Genomic DNA, 21,005 nt, shown 5'->3' with positions numbered 1-21,005 from the left:
CCTTAAGGGTCTTCACATAGCTCTGAAGACAGTTCATTCATCAGAGGAAAGAGACAAGCAGACTTGTCTTTAAACAAGGTGAAGAAATATTGTTTTCACAAATGTTTTCACATTTTTTTTAAATTTAGACTGAACAGTAATTTTTTTTTTTTTGTAAACTCTGGAAGATTTATGGAGATATTAACAAGAATTTTAAAAAAGCAAAACGACAATACAAGGTGAACAGACCATAACTTTATTGGAGATATACTCAGCTACAATTATTACAAAAAACTATTAAAGGTAATTGTGATCCATAAGGTGCAGATTGCAAACTTCTGCAGCATGATTACAGTATGAATGAATTACATTTTATGTCCCTTAAAGACAGCTGCAGCATGTGATGGTAAATATTTTATTGTCCATCAAATTATATTTGTTATTCTTTCTACTTGATTTTAACCATCTTTTCAGTCACACTATTTACAATAAAAATGCCTGCAATTTCCAATTATTGTTCACAAACATTTTTCTCACCAACTTGCTGCTGCAGTAAATTCTGAGTGCATCTACAAAGCAATTAAAGTAGTCTGTGGTTGCCATTCAAATAAAAGAGGGAAAACCCCAAGGATTTCATTGGATGAAATTTATTTTTAAGAATTGTAGTTAGCTTTGACAGAAGTTAATTTTAACTGCTAGTGGAGTATACTACAATGACCTCTAGATATTTGCTAACATAATTCATATAGAGTTACAGCTGATATTTAGATTACATTTGATGGTCATGAACTGTAGTGTTTAAAGTTTAAAATCTAATATGAAAGTAAAGAAATTAACTTCTTGAATATTAGAGCAATTGAAAAAGGATCAACGTCAGTAATTAAGTACCGAAAATCAAAATGCTTCTTGCTTCATTCATATAAAAAATAGAGAGATTTCCATGAGAATGTGTTCATGGGGAACCCCATCCAAAACAAACCCAGAATACTGTCAGAGTCAAGTGCAGTATCACAGCAGACCACAATGCTATTTGTCATTTTTGGACTGCATGTGCTGCTGTGACCGGGATACAAAGAGTTCATGTTCTGTACAGATAAATGCATAGAATAGGTAGCATATGTTATGTCATATGCAGTAACATAAACCCCCCACATTTTCCAGTTGATGGTTCTGTATCTGCTCACAAGGAGGAAAAAATGAAACTCTGAAACATACATACAAGCACAAGATCTTCAGATATGTAAATGAATGCAGTTCCATTGACTAAAATGATACAACATCAATTTGCACCAGCTGAGGATCCAGCACCTCATCCCTGGGCCACCACTCTATTCCCCCCCAGCACTGAAACTGGTTCTTATTCAAGTTCTGCACTCGGCAGTTGCAACACACTACTGTGTAATGAGACTTAAAAATACTAGGCTTTTTTTTTTTTTGTATGGACTTTAGCAGCATCAAGCTGAACAAACACTTCAGAAGTCACTACTAAGCACTGAATATTCAGACTGGACAGATTTAGTTGAGGTTGACCAAATTACTAGGGGCTGTCTTCTCCCAAAAATTACATTTTATGTGTAAAATGTTGGTTTGTTCAGAGATAATTACTGGAGTGTCAGTCAGAGGTCATTCTAATTTTAATTACTTCACATAACAGTAAAATGATGCAGTAGAAAAATAATAGCTTTAAAATACAATCAAGAGTTGTTGCACATCTTTGTTGTATTTTTTCCACGTACAGTAAAAATGCCACAGACGTTACAAATGACCTATTTCAGTTGTGCAAGTAAATGACACATTGCAGGCATTAAAAACTATCTTTTTCAAAGTCATTAAATCAGAACAGCAGCAAGGCCAAACCACATTTTTCCTCTCTGTTAAGCATTTTTTCCTTGAAATGAGGTAAAGCATGGTACCAAGTGCAATGCTTATTTGTGCTACATGAACAGAACAGCGCAAAAAAAAGCCATAAAAATAAAAACGCAGCATAGTTAGGAGGACTGTTTAAAGTACAGTATAACAGGACTTAGATAAAAAACCCCAAGGTTCATGCCAATTAACCCCCACACCATTTATGATGAGCCTGTGTGGTTGCTTTTGAAGATGGGCTGCAACAGTCCGCTTACACTTGTGCTTATAGCATGTCAAGTGATTTCTACCCCAGCCTTCAAATGATCAGATTTAGGTCTTTAATAGCGTACACTGTCCAGTATCAAAATCATATCAACTGTAGGGTAAAACACACAGATGTGGAACATGGAAACTAATATGGATTTTCTGCCTCAAAGGATAAAAAGTATTTCAATGAGGTCACACTGGAAAAAATCGCGGCATTTAAAACGCATTTAAAAATGCATCAGCAGCAGCAACTACTTTATAGTCAGCCACTACACATTTCAGATGTCCAATTCATACGCTTTATCTAGTAACAAAGTGATCATTAAACTGTTCTGAAACACAGAGTAGGTTCAGCTGATTTTGTCTGCACCCAAACACTCCATAACCACTTCACTGCTAACAGTTACCTGAAACCCCTGAGAATCTATAACCTTGTAACAATCAGTAAGAATTTTAGGCATTCAAAGAATAACTGAAATTTTAGCTTTTCATAATGCAACTAAAACTACTTAAGACTTTCTAGATGGTCTGATTTAATCTGCTGATTGATGTGAGGCCAGAAACACAGAATTGTTGACACGAGTAATCATGTATTTTCATTAAGAAAATTCAGTCCTACTACAAAGAGCAAGCTGCAGCTTAAATCAGTGACCTTTTTTAAACAGCTAACGCAAAGCAATTTACATTTGGGAATTTGGACTGCATGTTTTCATTGTTCCATATCACCATATCATCTACTTGCTGTTCTTATACCTCCTTTTATGACTGAAGTACCAAATACTAGACTTTTTTATAAGCTAGTATTTTAATTCTTGGTTTGACTCCTATAACAAGCAGCTTTCAAATACAAGAACAGTCCTTTTCACAGACTGAGAAGTGACTGAGATAGCAAATATATGAACTTTTGAAAACTGTATTTCAGAAAAGCTTAATGTCTGCCCCTTGTCACTAAGGCATTTACTTTATTTTTTTGTTAAGAAAGCAAGAGCTGACAGTTTTTGTTTTGTTTTAGTGTGCATTTGTGAGGAAAGGAATAGGGTTTAAAAGCAGGAAATACAGTATTTGTTTGTAATTTAGTTCATAAGACACAGCATCAAGTTCAAACTATTGTGCTGGAAAACGTTAAAACACCTTGCTCTGCTTTCTCAAACTTCAAGCATAATTAACAGGGCAAAATTGCAGCAAACCTCTACTGATACTGGTGGGAATACAAGACCCACAGCTTTTTTTAAAAGGTAAATTAAGAGGTATTATAGTTACAGTGCAAAAAATTAAAATTTCAAGCATAATATATAAACATAGCACCAAAACAGAAAAAAACCCAATGCATGCAAAAATAAAAAGGAAAAGAAGAGAAAAAAAGAACTGAGGTATTTAAGTGAAGAGTGCCTAAAAAAATCTAATTAAAGAAGTATAGGCAAAGCCTAAAAAATACAAGTATGATTTCCCCCTACGCTCCCAGTAGACCAAAACATCAATGAGCTAGTTTCTCTAAATTAAGGACCTAAATCACAGATGTATCAAAAGTACGGCAGTTATATCTCAAACATCAACTTTCATGTTATTTAACAGCACAGCTTTGGTAGATGAAATATGCATGCAATTCTGAAAAGTACAGTAAGAAATTTACGTGGAAATATCTCTAAGTGTAAAGGTGCTCTGTTTGTTAAATACGTAACCAATTGACTATAAAATCTGCAGCATATCTTAGGTGTGATATGTCTAAGGTTGTTTTGTTAGTGACAGTTTGCACTGTGCAAGTATTTGTTGCTGTTTCCAGTATTGGAACTATCTAGCTTGCAGGTTTATGTAAAATTGGAATTTTAGCCAAAGACCATATTTTGTTTATGGTATAAAAAAAACTGTAGACTAACCACCTCCTCAGAATTGTTAAAAATAACCTAATTACATATATATGAATATAATTTCTATTATAATCCTGTAATAAGTCACAGCTATAGTAATGAGTTGTACTGTAAATATAGAGCTGTATCATTGTAAAATGCATAAGAAAATGAAGGGAATGTAAAACAGTTTGTTCCAAAAAAGATCAGAAATTAAAGATTATTAATGAGGGTTTATTTATTTTTAAGGCAAGAACCTTTTTTTATGCAAGACTGTGTGGCATAAGGAAACCGAAGTTTCACTCTACCAGTATGCCAGCCATTTCAATTAAAATCTGTCCCTAACAAATAAGTGCAATAATGATTGGGAATGCCATCTTAATGTAAAAAGATGACATGGAGAGAAAAAAAAAAAAGAAAATAAAAAGGAGAATACTGGCACACTTAATCTTTCTTATACCCAATCATCCAGTACAGTTTATCAACTGCTTTATGACTGGCACTAGTGCACAGATTGAAGAATTCCAAGATTACTATATATATAAATCTAGCAACTGCATTAGGCATAAGCTCCCTGGCCTTCTAATACTAAGCAAAGCTGTACTGACAAGAAAAGTAAACCAAAAAGACCTGACAACAATTATTCTGAACACTTGCTAAATGTCATCATTAAAGCACTCTCGTGATTAAACAAAGCAGAAGTGAGGAAAGAAGACAAGATTGTGTTTGCGCAAAAAACTATAACTACAATTAGTTCCAAAATTTTATACATGTTAAATGTTTTGTTATCTATTCTGTTATCAAACAAACTTTAAATTCTGGCTTCCAATTTGTTCCTCTCAACATCAACTTTTAAAAATTTGCTTTATTTGTATGTTATTTTTTTCCCCATTTCATTTATTTTTAAGAGGAGTCTCAGCTGTTTGGGACCTGAGGTTGATTTGCTTTGAGGCTTCGTAGTGCTCTTCTCGCAGCTGCAGATTTGGCAATCCTGTAGCTTCTGCCAACACCTTTAAACTTTCCCTTTCCTACAACTTCCACTGTAACTCTGACCTTCCCATCGTAAGTTCTTTCCGCAGGACTGCAAAAATATACACAAGAATTACTTACTGCCAAGGCAAGGTAATGTGAAATTAGAGACCTACATTCTTTTGCTACAGAAGTTAAAGCAGTAAAATTAAACAGCAATCATGACATTTCTCAGAAAGCTATGCAAGGAAAAAAAAAATAAAGAACAGTGCACACAATGATGATTAGGTTAGCTGCTTAGTGCAAAAGAAATTACAAGCACTTTGTGACATTTAAAAATTCTCTATAGTTCATGGAAGCACAATTTAGAAACACTTTCTGTCAGTGTGTATGGAAGAAAGCATATTCTTACCTAAATTTGGCTGTCTCTGGCTCCATTTCCAGCAGCTCTCGCACTGGGGAACGGGGCACATTAGCAGAAAATTTTTCTATTTGATAAAAAAAGTGAAAAACAAAGATTAGCTTTGTTCTTTTCATAGCAGATGGCACTTTATTAGTAGTAATTTTATGAAAGGGCAATACCTATTAGTGGCCTCATCATTGGATAGTACACTTGCCAAACCATTTCCAAAGACATTCCACTATCCATATAAATGGCACCAGCAAGGGACTCAAATATATCCCCCATGGCCTTTGGTACTTCAATGTCTTCCTCTTTTTCTTCATCTTCTTCAGATCTTCTGAGCTGTTGGCAATTAAAAAAAAGACAAGGGTGGGAGGGAGAGGGAAGGGGAGGGGGAAAGAGAGAAACGATTGCTTTACTTACAGTAAAACAGAGATCTTCAGAAATGTAAGCTCTCCTACATCCTATATCCTGTGATGCTTCCTTTAAGTTTCTAATTGACAACCTTCCACAGCAAAACTGTTGCTTTATTCCCAAGTGAAACCAAGCTGCTGCTTATATCATTTTTCAAATATGGAAAAAAAAATCCCAAACATCAATGTGTACAGGATACTTTCATACTCTGTGAATTCCTTCTGTGATAATTCTGTAGGATTTCACCATGGGTCTGTTCTTCCCAATCAGAACCAGACTTCTGCCAGTTAATACCAGAAAGCTACCCATAACAAAGGAAGAGTTAACACATCATATATCTCCCAAAAAGAGACTTTCAAAATCTCTTTAAGTCCAGTCTCTGGATGAAAGTTGCATGTACCTCTCCTTACCTTATTTACCCCTGAAAACAAGCATGAAACAAGCACTAGTAAAATAAGACATTAATAAGTGAAAAACACCACCACCAGACTGAGCTAAAAGACACATTTAGGTGTTTAATGCCACAGGCAGTGTTTTCTTCTATGCTACCAATTTAAGACAATAATCTATTCTCATTATCAAAAATAAACTTTCAGTGTATGTCTTAAAGGTCTTGAGCTAATCAATTCCTTTACTAAAATATTTTCAACATATGTAATATACATTTGCCTAACTATAAACAAAGTAACTTGAAAACAAAGATTTTGACCATTATGCTACTCTGCCTGAAGAGAAATAAGTTTCTGTCAGTCTTCTCCCCAGCAGCTACACTCTCACTCAGTCTGGGGCTTAAAATCCAATTCAGTTCTCTTCAGAGTGACCATAATACTTCATAAATGTGTTCCACCCAATATTTCTACCTGAAATAAATCAAAGAAGTAGTCAGACCTGACGCATACAGCAATACAAACGGGAATTTTGATGTTAAAAACCAAGTCCAACTGTTTTGAATAGGGCACTTCATACCAAGTGTAAACTGAAGCACTTTTGCATTATACTGAAATAACAGAAGAAGAGAAAAACTAAGAGCTGTAAGGCAAGGGACAGATGTTTCATGAGTGAGATTTGAAAAAACAGAAAAGCAGATGACGTGGAGATACACATGGAAACCAGTCTAGCTGGCATGAACTGCAGAAACAAAGAGTCTTACATTAAACGATGAAATAAGAGTTTCAGTAATTCAGTGCCAGACCAAGATAGGGAGCAGGCGGAGGGAGAGTGAAACAAGGATTTTATTTGAAACAGCTATTACACAATTTGGTTGCAACTTTGGTGAAAGTTTCTTTGTGCATACTTGCAAGAACTGAAGAAAGCAAAAAAAACAACACAGGAAGCTCTGAAAATAGGTTCCTAGCCTATTCACTCATATTGTGGAGAAAACAAGAGAGATAAGAGTTTAATCTCCTAATGTAAAGTAATTTATATTACCTGAACTTCAGTGGCATATTTCTTATTCCATGTTTTATGAATTTTTCCATTAAAACATGGTTTTCACTTTGCAACAGCGTGCAATGGATGTGAACATGTATCTGACTGAAATATTTTGATTACTTAAGTTTTAAATTGTCTATCAGGAAAAAAACCCTACTAAATACAAAAATAACACGCTTACTTAGTGCTGGCATGTTGTCAGACAGAATACTTTTTAAAAGATTGGTCAGTTTTTCAGAAGACAAATTATTATGGACACCTATTATGTAACACTTTTAAAGCAGGATAATGAGTAGTCCCTGTCTTCCAGATCTTGATTAGAACTTGACTCACAAGGTCCTTGTTCTCACAGATTTCCTAACCATCTTATGTAGATGAATTACTTTTACCACATTCTCCCAAAAATAGAAGTTCATTATCATCGGCTTTCCTGCACAGCACAAAATATGACCTGTGTTTGCAGGTCTTCAGTGAAACTATTTTTCAAGTGGCTCACTTGAAAGATGCCTATAATGTTTCCCTGGCTAGCAGAATGCCTTTAGGAGCATGGCAGACATATTTGAATATAGTGCAGCAACATCTCCTCCAGTAGAAATCATAAGAAAACCAGCAGAAATCTCCTGTCAGTGTACTGCATTTAACAATGCCAGTTTTGTTCATGGTGTTGTAGGGATGCCCTACCCTGAGTCAGCACTACTTGATTTAGCAACTCTTCACCACAATTTCATGTTGTAGTAGTGCTTCCTATCAGCTGGTGAAAGCAGCAAGCTAAGTGTGTGCCCCACATTGTTCTAACAACACAAGAGCAAAAACAACAACTAAAATGAAGTGCCACAGAAAAACCTAGAGGCAAATGGCTTTCAATTAATTAACTGCTGTAAATGCTAATTGATTTTATACTTTCTGAAGGCTGTATTTTACTTTGCAGATTGCATCCTTTCACTACCGGGAGCCTGCTTGTTTGGCTGCTGTATGCATAAAACATTACAAAAATGTTAAGAAATCCAGTGACATGCTTCAAATCAGATACTGAACATATTTCTTCTACTTCCACTAACCTCAGAATCCATTCCTTGCATTTCATTCTTTTCCATTTGAAACTGCACAAAGTCATCAATAACATGAAACAGTTCAGGAGAGACAGCTTTGAAGTACTTGTGGTAGTCATACTTTACAGCTAATGATGCAAAAATGGTATTATTGACTAGAGCAGATCGCAGGTCAGTAAGAACTCCTGGAGAGTGTTGCCGTGGGTCTTCATAAAGGTGCTTGGTTATGAGGTAGTCCAAAATTGCATCTCCCAGGAATTCTAAGCGCTGGTAACAATCTTAAAGCATTGGAAATAAAAGAATGTACAACACCACAATTAAGTTTAACACACGCATTTTTTTCAGGCTTTTTGGATAAGAAGTTTGGTCGAGTGCCATGTAAATTCCACAAACTAACCAATGGTCAGAGAAGACAATCTGTTTTTTAAAAGAAGTATCCTTGTGTTTAAAGAGATTCCTAATACAATACTAAAAAAAAAAATCAGGAAAAGCAGGAGCTATATTTAATAGTAAAGAAAATTTTGAACAGAATGCTAATTTGGTAGGCTAGAAAAACAGCTGTGTTTATAGTCAATTAATGTTTTTACTCAAGATCCTCACATGCTGAGAAACATCAAAAAGTAAATTTAAGAGATTCTGCCAGCAGGCTGATCTGAACACTGTAACAGTTAAAACTTAAAAAAAAAATTAAAATGTAAACCCAATTAATATAAATTAATTAATTTATAAATAATTGATTTATATTAATTAATTAATATAAAAACCAATGTATTAAGAGCAGGGGAACATAAAATCTGAGTTTTTGGTCTGATTTGCCACACATTAAGACACCTTCAAAAAAGATCCCTTTTTAGGATATGTCTTTTAAACTGGAAATTAAAATTGTCAAGCCTTTGCTTTTTTGACAGCTGACAGGGGCCATGGGAACAGAGAGCAAAGAACATCTATTTTTAAAACACAAACAAAAGCAAAAACCCTCTTGAATGCAAAAACAGGTAGGTAGGTTGAAAAGGAAGAAGACAAACTACTAAAGAAGTTCCCATGAGCATGAACTGACTAGCACTATGTTGCTTTTATAGCAGCTGAACCTATGACACTGCCAGATCTCAACTGCTAGCTATGACTTAAAAAGTTACAGGTAACAGCTATTCACAGTTGTCTCACTTGGTAAACAGAAATGAAATCAGAAGTTTTCCTACAGTTTCACCAATGTAATTTTAACTGGACACTATGCCTCAAGGTTTCTGATAGTGTATATAATTTATTACGTATGTCTAAAAATGAAGAAATAATTTACTTTCAATACATTTTGTGAAATATTTGTAAAAAGTAAATACATATGTGGGTAATATCCCCTACAACAAAAACCCAAAGGAGCACTTCTGTGTTTTGTCACAACTGTTTCTCAATGCAGTAGCATTTAAAAATTACTTATTTCTTTAATGAAAGCAGAGCTTTCTCACTCTTTGGAATAAGGGTCCAATTCACTATGGGAAAAATTCAGATTGCTGACTGCAAAGAAATTTGCCAGTCACTACAAATAGGGTTGGAATTTTACCATGGTTTGCTTTTGATTGCATATTATTGTAGAAAAATGCATGCAGGTTTTAGAATGAACAAATATTACATCAATTAGTATAAGCAAGAGCAATTAAAGATCACAGAAATACAAATTTCTACTGCTGTAAAATTTTTATGAGATCATGTACAGAAACATTAAACGTTAATCTGAAACTAATATTTAGTCTGATTTAGACAAATTACTTCAAACTTTGACTTTAAATATTTACTCAATAAAATGCCTAGACTTAAATTAAGACTTTGAATTCACAGCTTCAAAGGGAAGTCTCCACATTCAGCACTCCTACAGATTAATCAGCTAATAAAAGCTGTAGTCTACAGTTCATCTTCAGAAGTACGAAGTGTAACATTCCTGGGATTCAATTACAGAACAAATTTGCTAAATATATTTGGAAAATATTACTGCTATTTCCTGAAGTACATGGCAATTTTCCAGAGTCCTACAAGAATTTATTTCCATTAAATGAGGATCTAATGTCAGTCATACACAGCTAGTGATAGAGCATTTATCACTGATGCTGTTTCTCAAAACTTGATGAGGCCTCAGTAAATATACTTTATCTGCATCAAGTCAAAATATGAATAATCACTGAGATACAAATTGAACAAGTATCCCCCTCTAAACAGTAAGCAAAGTACTATTTTTAAGACACTGTATATTCCAAGACTATTGTAACATGTGATGTCTAAAAAAAGTCTATACATGAGAACACAAAATACTACTTCTCTTGCTTTTGCAATATGGAGAAAAAAACTATAGAGCTTTTTGAAAACAACTTACCAGTAATGGTATTATAATGGTAAGAGGCATGAGTAAATGCCTGAAGAAGATAAGCCTTGTTCTTAAAACTGTAATTTATTTTCTTCTCAAAGTTTTCAAAACCAGAAATAAGGTGATTCAGGGTTTTTTCAGCATCTGGGTGATCAAACATACACCTTGGTGGAATCTTCAAACAGCCATACTCCAGGTCTTTACACAGAGAAGGCTCTGAGTTAACTACAGAAGCAGCAACAGAATTTGGTGAAAGATTTTTCTGCTCACTGTTACAGTTCTCTCTGGTAGCACACAGAGTGCCTTCCCAATCAGTCTTTTTAATTACTGGGAGCACCTTCAGCCCCAATGAACACAGGAAAAGCTGAGCAGCTCTTTCACCACAGCTGGTCAGATAGCAGCCCAACAGGGCCTCCACACAGTCTGCAATGCTCTTGTCAGCAATACACTGCTCTGTATGCAAGTCATAGGAGATGGACTGCTTTCCTGCATCCACACCACAGTTTTCTTCTGATGGATTCCAGAAGCCCACTACAAAATCATCCTCTTCAACAGCCTTGCTGGGATCCAGATAGCACATAGCATCCCAAGAGCTATAGTCAAAATCATCAAAATCTGATGAACACTGAACATTACCCATGGATGACTTTTTGGGTGCTTTCCATTCATAGTTTGAATCAGTGGTTGAAAAGTGTGAGAGCGAAATTTTCTTCACAAAAGCCCCTGATCCCATTAACATATTATCAATGAATTTGATATGCTCCTGATCATACTCCAGAAAATCATCTTCAAAGTCTGTTTCTTCCTTGGGCAACCTCCACATTAGGTCTTCATTCACTTCATCATCATTATAATCATCAAGTTTACCATTAGCCAACATGTTTTCCTTTGTCTACGAAAGAACACAAAAAAAGAGGGTGAAGAGGGAAATGAGACACTTTTACTGCAGAAAGATCAGAAAAGCAGGATTTGAGAAGTATATCCTAATAATAATACTGCTTTTTTTATGTTCCTAAGTACATTGTCTGATCAGATGCACAATACAACCTCAACTTCCACAAGGACTGGAATAATTGTCCTGGAACAACAAACTCTGTGTTACAAACCTACAACAGTGTGTGTTCTACACACAGCACATGCTGCATTTCGTAAGAACCTGTGCTTGTACTTGAATGTGAGGGACACACAATGAATTTTATATCCACTAAACATTATACACTTGCACACCAAAGTAAACAATGGAAAATTCTAAATTAACAAATTTCAGGAATCATAAGAAAGTTCCGGATGCATCCTTCTCAAGCTGCTAAGTAAGGCTATTACAAATGTTGAATCAATGCAATTTTGAAGATTTTTTTTCTACATCCTTGCTACACAGAAAATAAATTCAGTGGGGTTTTCTTCAGTTTTTTGGGTTTTGTTTACAGGCTATACTTCTAGCCCTAACTAATAAAAGAGAAGGCAAAAATTGTTACCAATTTTCTAATATTTACACATACACCCACAAGAGCAAAATTAATGACATCTTATGTCTTTTCCCTCCTCATAATGAACAAATTGGTATGGACTGACATAAATTAAAACATGAACACAAATATTCACAAACTATATAATTCTTTACGATTTGTCATGGCCCCTATCCAGGAAAGCACTTAAACGTGCTTAGCTAAATGCACTAGTAGTCTCCCTAACATCAAAAGGACTATTAACAGGCTCAACACAGCAGCACTGATGTCAGCAGGAATTCTGCCACTGAATTTGATAGGAGCAAGATCAGATTCAAAGCACTTTCCTGGACTGGGTTCTGAAAGCCAACAACATTTTGAATCAAGTGAAACAGCCTCTATCTGCCCTGAACCTATGCATGTCATATTGCAGGACTCAGTCACTGATTTTGCAAATCTGTGAACCAGATGCTACCACGGGGGATTTTACCCCTTCGGGCAAAATGCACACCCATCCAGAGGTGTGGATGGGTGGCAGCTGTAAGGGACAGCACTTAAAACTGCCTAAGGATCAAACAGATCTCAGTGTTCCTCCTCATTGGGATGGACCAAGCCTAGTCAGGTTTAGTAATCAGAAGAGAGGAAAAAAATGTGGCTCTAGAAGTTCTTAGTTCAGACATTCTGCTGAAAGAATTCCTGCTGCTGTAATTCCCTATCTCACACACACAGCAGGGACTTCTGTAACTTAAATTGCTCAGAAAGAGATATGAAAACTGGATTTGAGATAGTTATTTTAGATAGTTGTAGTAATATAAAACTTAAAATAAGATTAATTTAACCAATCCCAGCAAGGACAAGTGCTGCTTTTTTCTTGTTACACACCACCTGTCACATTTACTATTGAAATGAAAAAAGTCTCTGAATGAGACACATCTATATGGATGCTCCAAAACAGATTTTGGCATCTGTTTTTACAAAGATGGAACAAATTATAAATTTAAATTTTTACTGTGGTTTCATTCACAAGTTTCTTAAAATGGAATTTTAAATAGCAGGACAGCTACATGAGCTATCCTAACATTGTCTGTACATTATTTCTTGTACATTAGAAGAAAATCCTAAGAGATAAGGATGAGCAATGGCTAAAGAAAACAGAAAACCATTCTGATCATTAATTCTTTTGTCATTAGCATTTAAAAAAAATCAACTATGAACCCCAGAAGAATGATTTTTTTCTTAAATAATAACTGACTAATTTTCAGGAAGTTATTGCCAATTAAAAGGTGACGCAAAATACATGTTAAGTGCTTTTTTAATGCTCTTTTGGAAATCAGCCATTTGATAAAATGAATGAAGAAAGATTCTCCCCCTTTATAAAGCTTGATAAATACTAACATTTGACTACTATGTTTTAGTAATAATTTGTCATAATGAGATCCCTATTTTCAGTTATAGACTGTTGCAGAGTGACATCAGTCCATGGGTGGAGAATTAAATTTACATCTAGGAAAGCAAAATATCTACTTGTCACAAACCCCCCACTCCCAATATTTAGTTGTATCACTCTCTGCATTTTTGTCTGAAACTGTATGTTTTATTTACAAATAAACAGTGACTATCACAGTCACTGCTGAAACTTGTGGAAAACTGAAACCTTCTAGAAACCAACAATTAGCTCCAGTCCCAAATGTACTATCTCATTTGCCAGAAAGGTACAGCAGGAAGTCTCTTTGAAATGAAATCTTGGCACAGTACAGAACCACAATAATCAGGTTGTTTTATTCTGCAATAAACATTTATTTGCACAGTACATCCATCTAACAGTACTCTCATGTGCCCTCTGGTGGTTCTATAGCCTGAGTGTGGTCTTCAGAACTGGGAAAAAGAAAGATGTCCTTGCACCTCCTTCCCCTGAACTCCAAACCAGTCTGAAACACTTCAAGGTCATGTTACCAACTACTGTGATCACTGGTATATCTGAACATGTCCTCCAACTCATAGAATGTCAGAAAATATTGTCAACCTTTCCTCATTAGGATTTGTCATTGTGAAGCATTTGATAAGACAGTGAGGATGTCAGAGAGAGAGAGAGAGAGAGCTTAAGCCAGCACAGTATTTGACCTGAGAAGCAGCTCTCAGTCATGCAAATGGTGTAGCCACCAGCCATCAATATGGAACATTATCTCAAGAGAGTTCTACTCTTCAATCTGCCTCAGCATTATGAAAAACACAAACTCTTTTTCATATATTCTGTAAAGGTGAACTCATTATTAAAAAGCAGACAGTGTTCTGCCTGAACATATTACAGCTAAGGCAGTGTGGTAATACCACTTAAAATTTCCAACAGAAACTTCTGAAAAACTCCTGGGAGCAGGCTAAATATCAGCAAAAAAGCTTTTCTTCTCTGCTTCTCCATTAATATCTACATTCAATACTGGATGATGTGTAATAAATTTCCTTACTTCAGGTTCTGGTTAGAATCAGTTTTCCTCTCGTTTTCTTACAGAGAAGTTTTAGAAATTTGGATTTACCTTCTCTTTGCTGAAAACAGCAAAGTAACTGGGGGTGGTGGGATCAGGTAGGGGCAAAAGAATACAGACACACAAAAGATTACTTGTCAACACAGTTAAATAAATTCTTACCATTTCCTCTTTCTCCCACTTGTCAGTATTGCTCTTGTCCTGATTTACTATGTAACCAGGAGGAAGCCAATTGACCGGGGGATCAAAAATCGACACCACCATGCGACTTGGCAGTCCTTTCTTTTTTCCAAGGCGATACAAGTTACAGTTGCTGACCTTTAAGAAGAACATTCTGATAAACCTTTGGACATACATTTACATAAACAGGCTAAAAGGCAAAAGAAGCAAAAAAATGTTACGAGTCAAGCTGGATCTTATATTATTATGCAGTTTCTCCAACTCTCAAAAAGGAGTTCAGCTTTTGTAATGCAGTAGAACCAACTCAAAGCAAGATACACATCGTCCTTTCTTTTTTTTCCTGAGGCCAAGCATAGTAGGTATGACTGTTTCAGTTAAAGAAATTTAATATATTACATTCTCCTCACAAAACAAATTGATTGCTAGTTTTAAAATAATAGTAAATAGAACCTGTACAAGTGTCATTTATTACCAGTATAAATAATCATCATTCAGACTACATTTGGAATGAAAAATTCTTATTTATAGGTAGATTGACCTAAACCTTGGCAGTAGAAAGTGTTAAAACAGTTCCATATAACACTTATTGAGTCATAATCCAGATGTTATTTTAATAGCCTCTAAAATGATTATAAGTATTTTAAAGGGAAGGGAAAAAAGCATTCTCAGATACAAATATATTTCCTTTTCTTTTTTAACTATGAACCACCGATCTTTTTTTCTCTTTTTAAATGCACTTTGCATGTTTTAAACTCTTGAGATTTGAACTTGAATATTCAATCACTTCTTTTATTTGAACAGTGCAACTTATTTAGCCCTCCTTATTTTCCAAGATTAAACTCTACAATCATTTTATTTTCAGAGTGATGCATTTTATTAGAGGTCAACAGTCAATGCCTTGGCATTTAATTGAAATTATCACATTCATTTGGAAGAAAAAACAAACCAAACAAAAGTTTTCATGGTGGATTTTTCTAGCAGCAGCAGAACTCAAGACTCTACTCTCTACTGCTTACATTTACTCTAAAATACTTCTAGTTTTATTGCGACAGTTCTGTAAGATTTCTTTGTTGTTTCATTTTTAAGTAGACACTAAAAACTTCTAGAGAAGTATCTTCTTGAGGAAACAAAGGAAAGTTCAAGTAAAGAAGCAAACTAAGGCTCTGTGCTGCTAATTCAATCCTTCATTCAAGCATTGCTGTTAAAAAGCTTCTACTCAATACAGCTCTAGAAGTTCAGTGCACCAAATGTTCTCACTAACCCAGAACTTTTAGTTTCATTCAATTTGTAATCAGATGGTTCATATTTCAAACTAAACTGCAGAAAACAGTTTCAATCAATCATAGTTATGGCAACATGAAGCCCACAGACCTGAATTTTTATTCCTAATGTGCATATACTCAATGTATAATGAACAAATCTGTGGAGTTAAATCAACCTGCTCCCCTTCAACCTTCCAGCAAAAATGTCATATATATGGCCTGTTACAGCATGCCTTTTACACAGTATGAATGGATTGTTTCTACTCACTTTTTTGCTTCTCATGTATGACAGCCGTCCCTCGTGAGCATCAGGGTAAGTGCAAAACAAGTATGTAGTGATGGCATGCTTTAAAAATGAATCACCAAGCATCTCTAGCCGCTCCAGGTTAAACCCATCACTAGCATTTGAAAGAGTCAAAGCTTGAAGAATGAGACCAGGATTAGGACCGAGAGTTTTTGAGGAGTACCCACTGCAAGGGCTCTTTTCAGAATCTGCTCTGTCTTTTGAAAGATTAATAGCTTTTGAAGTACTGGTGGTCACTGCCATTATGGGGCATCCATCTGAGGTAGATCTGTTAGCATTTCCATCAAGGTATTTATTACTCGGCAGAGTACATTCATTGCTGGGCTTGGGCTGGTTCTCACTGTTGTATAAATTCTGAATGGGATATGAGGTAGTTGGTTGTACAGGTATGTCCTGCCTGCAGTAATTCAGCTGATTTCCTTGGCAAAAGTCTCTGTTAACTAAATCACAATTGCCATTGGCAAGATTTTTATTATAAGAAACACCATTAATTGCTGCAAGTTCTACCGAGACATCAATTTGGAGTTTACTGGGTGACTCATTGAGCAATGTTCTGTAACTCACAGACATTTGGTCATGGTTTTCTGCAGAAGAGGTTCTATTAGCACCTTGATGTGCAGCATTTTCAGGGCCTACAATTGTGCTGTGCTTACAGTAATTTTCATTCTCAACTACAGAGGAGTTAGGAAGAGAGATGAAGGACTTGCTGTCAATAGACTTTTTCCATCCAAAGTCCAAGTTAGGATATCTGTAAAGATAAACAGGAGATTTGTTAACAAAAAATATTAGCAGAAGACAAGAAGACTCTACATGCACATACATGTTTAAAAAAAGCCACAGCCTTTTGAAAAGAGCAGTGACTGCAACATGTAACTTCATTTCTCACAATCAAATATTTTTAAACTGTGTTTCACTGAAAAGTGCTATGAGTTAAACAAGAGTTGCTAGTTTCATAATCCATGCAGTAATAGTTGTTTCTACCTTGCAAATTAAAGATCATATTGAAAAATATCTATTGAGAAAATACATGCCTGAAATCTGCAGGAAGTGATTTAACCCCTACACCAGCATCAGTGGCTGTTTGAGCTCTTAGTTCCTCTGCTGTCAAAAGGCAGTGCAGGCGGTAAAGAATGCTGGGGAGGCAAACTGCTTTTCTCCATAATGATGCTGGAATAGGATGTATAGCACAGAGCTCAGGAACCAGTATCTGGGAGAGGAGGGGGAAGAAAAGAATATTCCTGGTAAAGGTAGCCATCAAAAAACTATTAAGAGAGTCCACTTGAATTAGATGCTTCTATTTTACCTGTTTATTCTGCAAACTTTCCCACTTTGCTTTCCTCTTCTCAGCACTGCTTAGTGGAAGTGCTTTTCCCTTCTGATTCAAATGGCGAGGAGTCAAAAGATTAAGTCTAAAAACCATGTGAAAATACTGTGGTGTAAGTACATAATTAATGACTAGAACTTTCTAGCCTAAATTTTCTTAAGTTTCTTAGTATTCAACTTCAAAGTGCTGTGAAGTGACAGCACCATTATCTCTGGGAAAAAACAGATTCAATTAATGGTTCTTGTTACACAAGTTAAGTATCTCTCAAGAAAAAAAACCAAACCAGTAATTATTTGGAAGACACAAATCCTCAGCTTTATCCCATATTTTAAAGAAAAAAAAAAAAAAGGCAGTTTACTGTCAAACTACAAACATCAGACTCAAAATGATTGTTGTTACCTTGAAGATGTGTGGTCCACATCCAGCAGTGGCTGGTTAAGATTGGTAAGGTCAAGATTATACTTTGTTTTATAATATTCAGCAAAAGTTTCATATTCAGGGGAAGGGAATTTACTGAGTGGAGTAAGATCAGTGTATACATCAGCTACGTAGAATCGATGAGGCTGATCAAAATTTCGGTATCTAAAAAAATAATATTTTGACATTAAAGTAAAGCTTTTGTTAAGTTCTTCATGTTCTAACATAGTCAGGAAATTAACAGTTAAACAGTGCACTTGAGATTTTTGGTTAATGAGGGTTCTTTTTGTTGTAGAAACCACTTATCTAGCTAACTCAAATGCTAAATGAGAAATGTGCTTTAAGACAAAGATGAATAAAGTCAATCTATAATCTGTGAAATTCCCTCTACAAGATAAACATTTAAATTAAGTGGAGGATTTAGGTCTTCAATATATAATACAAAATCAAGCTCTGGACAACAGTAATGCTGAAAATGATAATTTCTTAATTCAGAACACCTAACAATAAAGTTTGATAATTTGGCTTTTTAGCATCTGGTCTCCAATGTGATATTCTGCATCAGTAGAATTCCTCTGAGTTCCTCTACATACAAAGACTGTACTACCTCATGTCTAAACTGGCATTTTAACCAAATCATCCCCTAAATAAAGTTAAAATACAAAACTTCAAATACTTAACAAGGTCAATTCACAAGCCTTTCAAGGACAGTGAAGTTCTTGCATTACAGGCAGAATATTAAAATTAAAGCTAGACTGTGGCAACATCTTTTTTGTGGATATCCTACTAAAATAAGATTAACTACTGATTTAAAAATCTTTAAATTATTTGAAATGCTACCACATACCTTCAGACTAACAGCATACAGTTCTTTAAAAGCAATTCTGCTGCAGATACTACTAACATGCCCTTATTACAAGTATTTGTATAAATACAATAGGTACACACCTACACTCTGTAGAATACTCACCGTGGAATGATAACTGCATCCTGGTAATCTTCTAACTTGAAAATAAAAGGCATTTCTTTTGTATATTGTGTACTGGGAATGCCTGTACGTGCCTCAGATTTCTCAATGTCTTCCATAAACTTAAAGTCAATGTCCAAAGTGCTGGAGTCATCAACTTAAAAAGGAAAATGCATAACTCAGTATTCTAGGCTGAACTTTTCTGACAAGCTATAAATTTCAAAATTTTTGTTCTTACCAACATTTAGAGGTAGAACACAATAGGCTGAATCAGCTTCTGTAGGTTTGAACTCTAGTGCAGGTTTCTCAAGACGAAGAATATGTGAAAAAATGTACTGGTGGAGTCGTGTTATCAGCTCAAGCATTTGCAGAGACAGAGTAAAACCAGATTTCTTAAGCTCAATGGATATTGTAACCTCTCCAGAGCGAGTATACACAGGAAAGTGAGGAATCTAAACAAGAACAAAATTGAAAGAAATCACAAAAGAGAATCCAAAGTGGGATTCCTTTACAGAGTACTGTCTGTTTAGTGCAGATTCTGAGGTAATGCTTGACTGACCCTACAGCAAATCGGAACAAACAGGATCAGAATTTTGAACTGTGATGATCCTTCAATTACAGATGAGACTCTGAATGTTAAAGAATGACTGAACTGGTTTTCTCAATAGTTCTCCTTGTGTTTTACAGCTCTTTATTAAAGCTAAGCAGAAAAGGAAGTATTTTCTATTATGAAGTAAGAAATTTGAAACCCAGGAATATTCCTGTAACATCATCTTATGTGGACAGCAGAAAATACCATTTGAAAAAATCTTCTTCAGCTGAGTCTCACCAACAGAAAATGCCTACTAAAAAATTTCTGAAACAAGAGATGCCAATTTCAACTAACATGGCCCACACTTTCTGCTGCTGCTGCAGACTAGGAATGCTGAGAGAATTTGTTACCTTAGCTTTTGTATAGATAAGGTAGCGCAGTGCAGGCCACCTCCGTAGCTGGTATGTCTACTCCTATCATATCTCATACAAGAAAGGAGGGAAATCTTGAATTTGCCAATGCAAAATACTAAATTTCTAAACCAAAAGTTTAGCAAAAATAGATGATTCCATCCCTAAAGGCAGAAAAAGAAGTGGTGACTTGACTGGATGGATAGTGTTGCTTATTTTCTGGACATTACTTGATACAAGCATAATTTATGGTCATTTCCAACTCTTCACTCTGTTGGGTGGGGAGTAAGTGGAAAATAACAGGTTGCAAGGCATGCAGAATAAGGAAACAGATTCCTTACTTGAGGTATAGGTTTGGCTGTCAATATGCCAAAACATCTTGTAGTATCCTCAGGAGGATATAGCTTTCGTCTCCTGAAGTTGAGCTCATCAGGTAGAGGAGTCGTTAACACCATTCCTATTACATACAAGTAACAGGGCTGATCAGGTTTGGGATAACTATCCCTCAAACACTCTGGAATCTGAAAAAAATAAAAAAAATTAAAACATTAACATGACAAAAATCAGCCAAGTCTACCTAGCTGTTTTTTTCTGAATAAGTCCTCTTAGGTTTATTTGGAAACACATTGCTAAAAATAAGGAAAAAAAAAAATTATTCTGGGCTCAAGCAGTGTTTTCTTTCTTAAGCAAAAATGTTTGGCCAGCAGCTTATAGCAGATTTCCTTTGTTCTCAGTAGGTGAGATGGGTTTTCATGAGAAGACTTACCAAAAATTCTAAAGGAGACTTACTAACAACCTGTCCTATTGGTCCCCATAAAGTTCCTTTAACTTTTCAAGTCGATACTGGAGCTCAAATGTCTGCCCCCAAAGTTGAAGATGCCTCTTCACATGGAATCATTCCCTCAAATAAAGGTATATTGGTGGTAGATGCATTTGGACACATCCAGCCTCAAAAGATTGCTAAGGTAAGGCACTGGCTGCTTGTGCCCCCTTACCCCCTGTGCTTCTCCTGCTGCTGAGGCTCTGGGAGGGACTTCACCAAAGAGACACATCACACTCTGTAAGCCAGCACCATAGTAGTGGCAGCCCCTTTCCTGTGCTTCTTATAATTATTCTGGGCATTCTCC

At 35.5% G+C, this 21,005-nt stretch overlaps 1 protein-coding gene across 1 annotated transcript in view; it reads right to left on the bottom strand.

The window, feature by feature from the left end:
* Positions 1-214: 214 nt before the first annotated feature.
* Positions 215-21,005, bottom strand: part of DICER1 (dicer 1, ribonuclease III) — a 38,638-nt gene continuing 17,847 nt past the window's right edge. The window contains 13 exon segments of the mRNA XM_071426552.1: positions 215-5,019; positions 5,320-5,395; positions 5,490-5,652; positions 8,214-8,482; positions 10,567-11,449; positions 14,645-14,800; positions 16,193-16,976; positions 17,260-17,435; positions 17,532-17,637; positions 17,952-18,134; positions 18,940-19,093; positions 19,175-19,388; positions 20,220-20,399. Of these exon segments, the coding sequence (XP_071282653.1) occupies positions 4,854-5,019; positions 5,320-5,395; positions 5,490-5,652; positions 8,214-8,482; positions 10,567-11,449; positions 14,645-14,800; positions 16,193-16,976; positions 17,260-17,435; positions 17,532-17,637; positions 17,952-18,134; positions 18,940-19,093; positions 19,175-19,388; positions 20,220-20,399 (3,510 nt within the window). The 3' untranslated portion in view covers positions 215-4,853.

This window comes from Agelaius tricolor, unplaced genomic scaffold (assembly GCF_023055355.1).
Source record: "Agelaius tricolor isolate 1412-34295 unplaced genomic scaffold, bAgeTri1.0.p SCAF_5, whole genome shotgun sequence".
NCBI classification, from domain to species: Eukaryota; Metazoa; Chordata; class Aves; order Passeriformes; family Icteridae; genus Agelaius; species Agelaius tricolor.
This window is presented reverse-complemented; position numbering and strand designations above follow the sequence as displayed.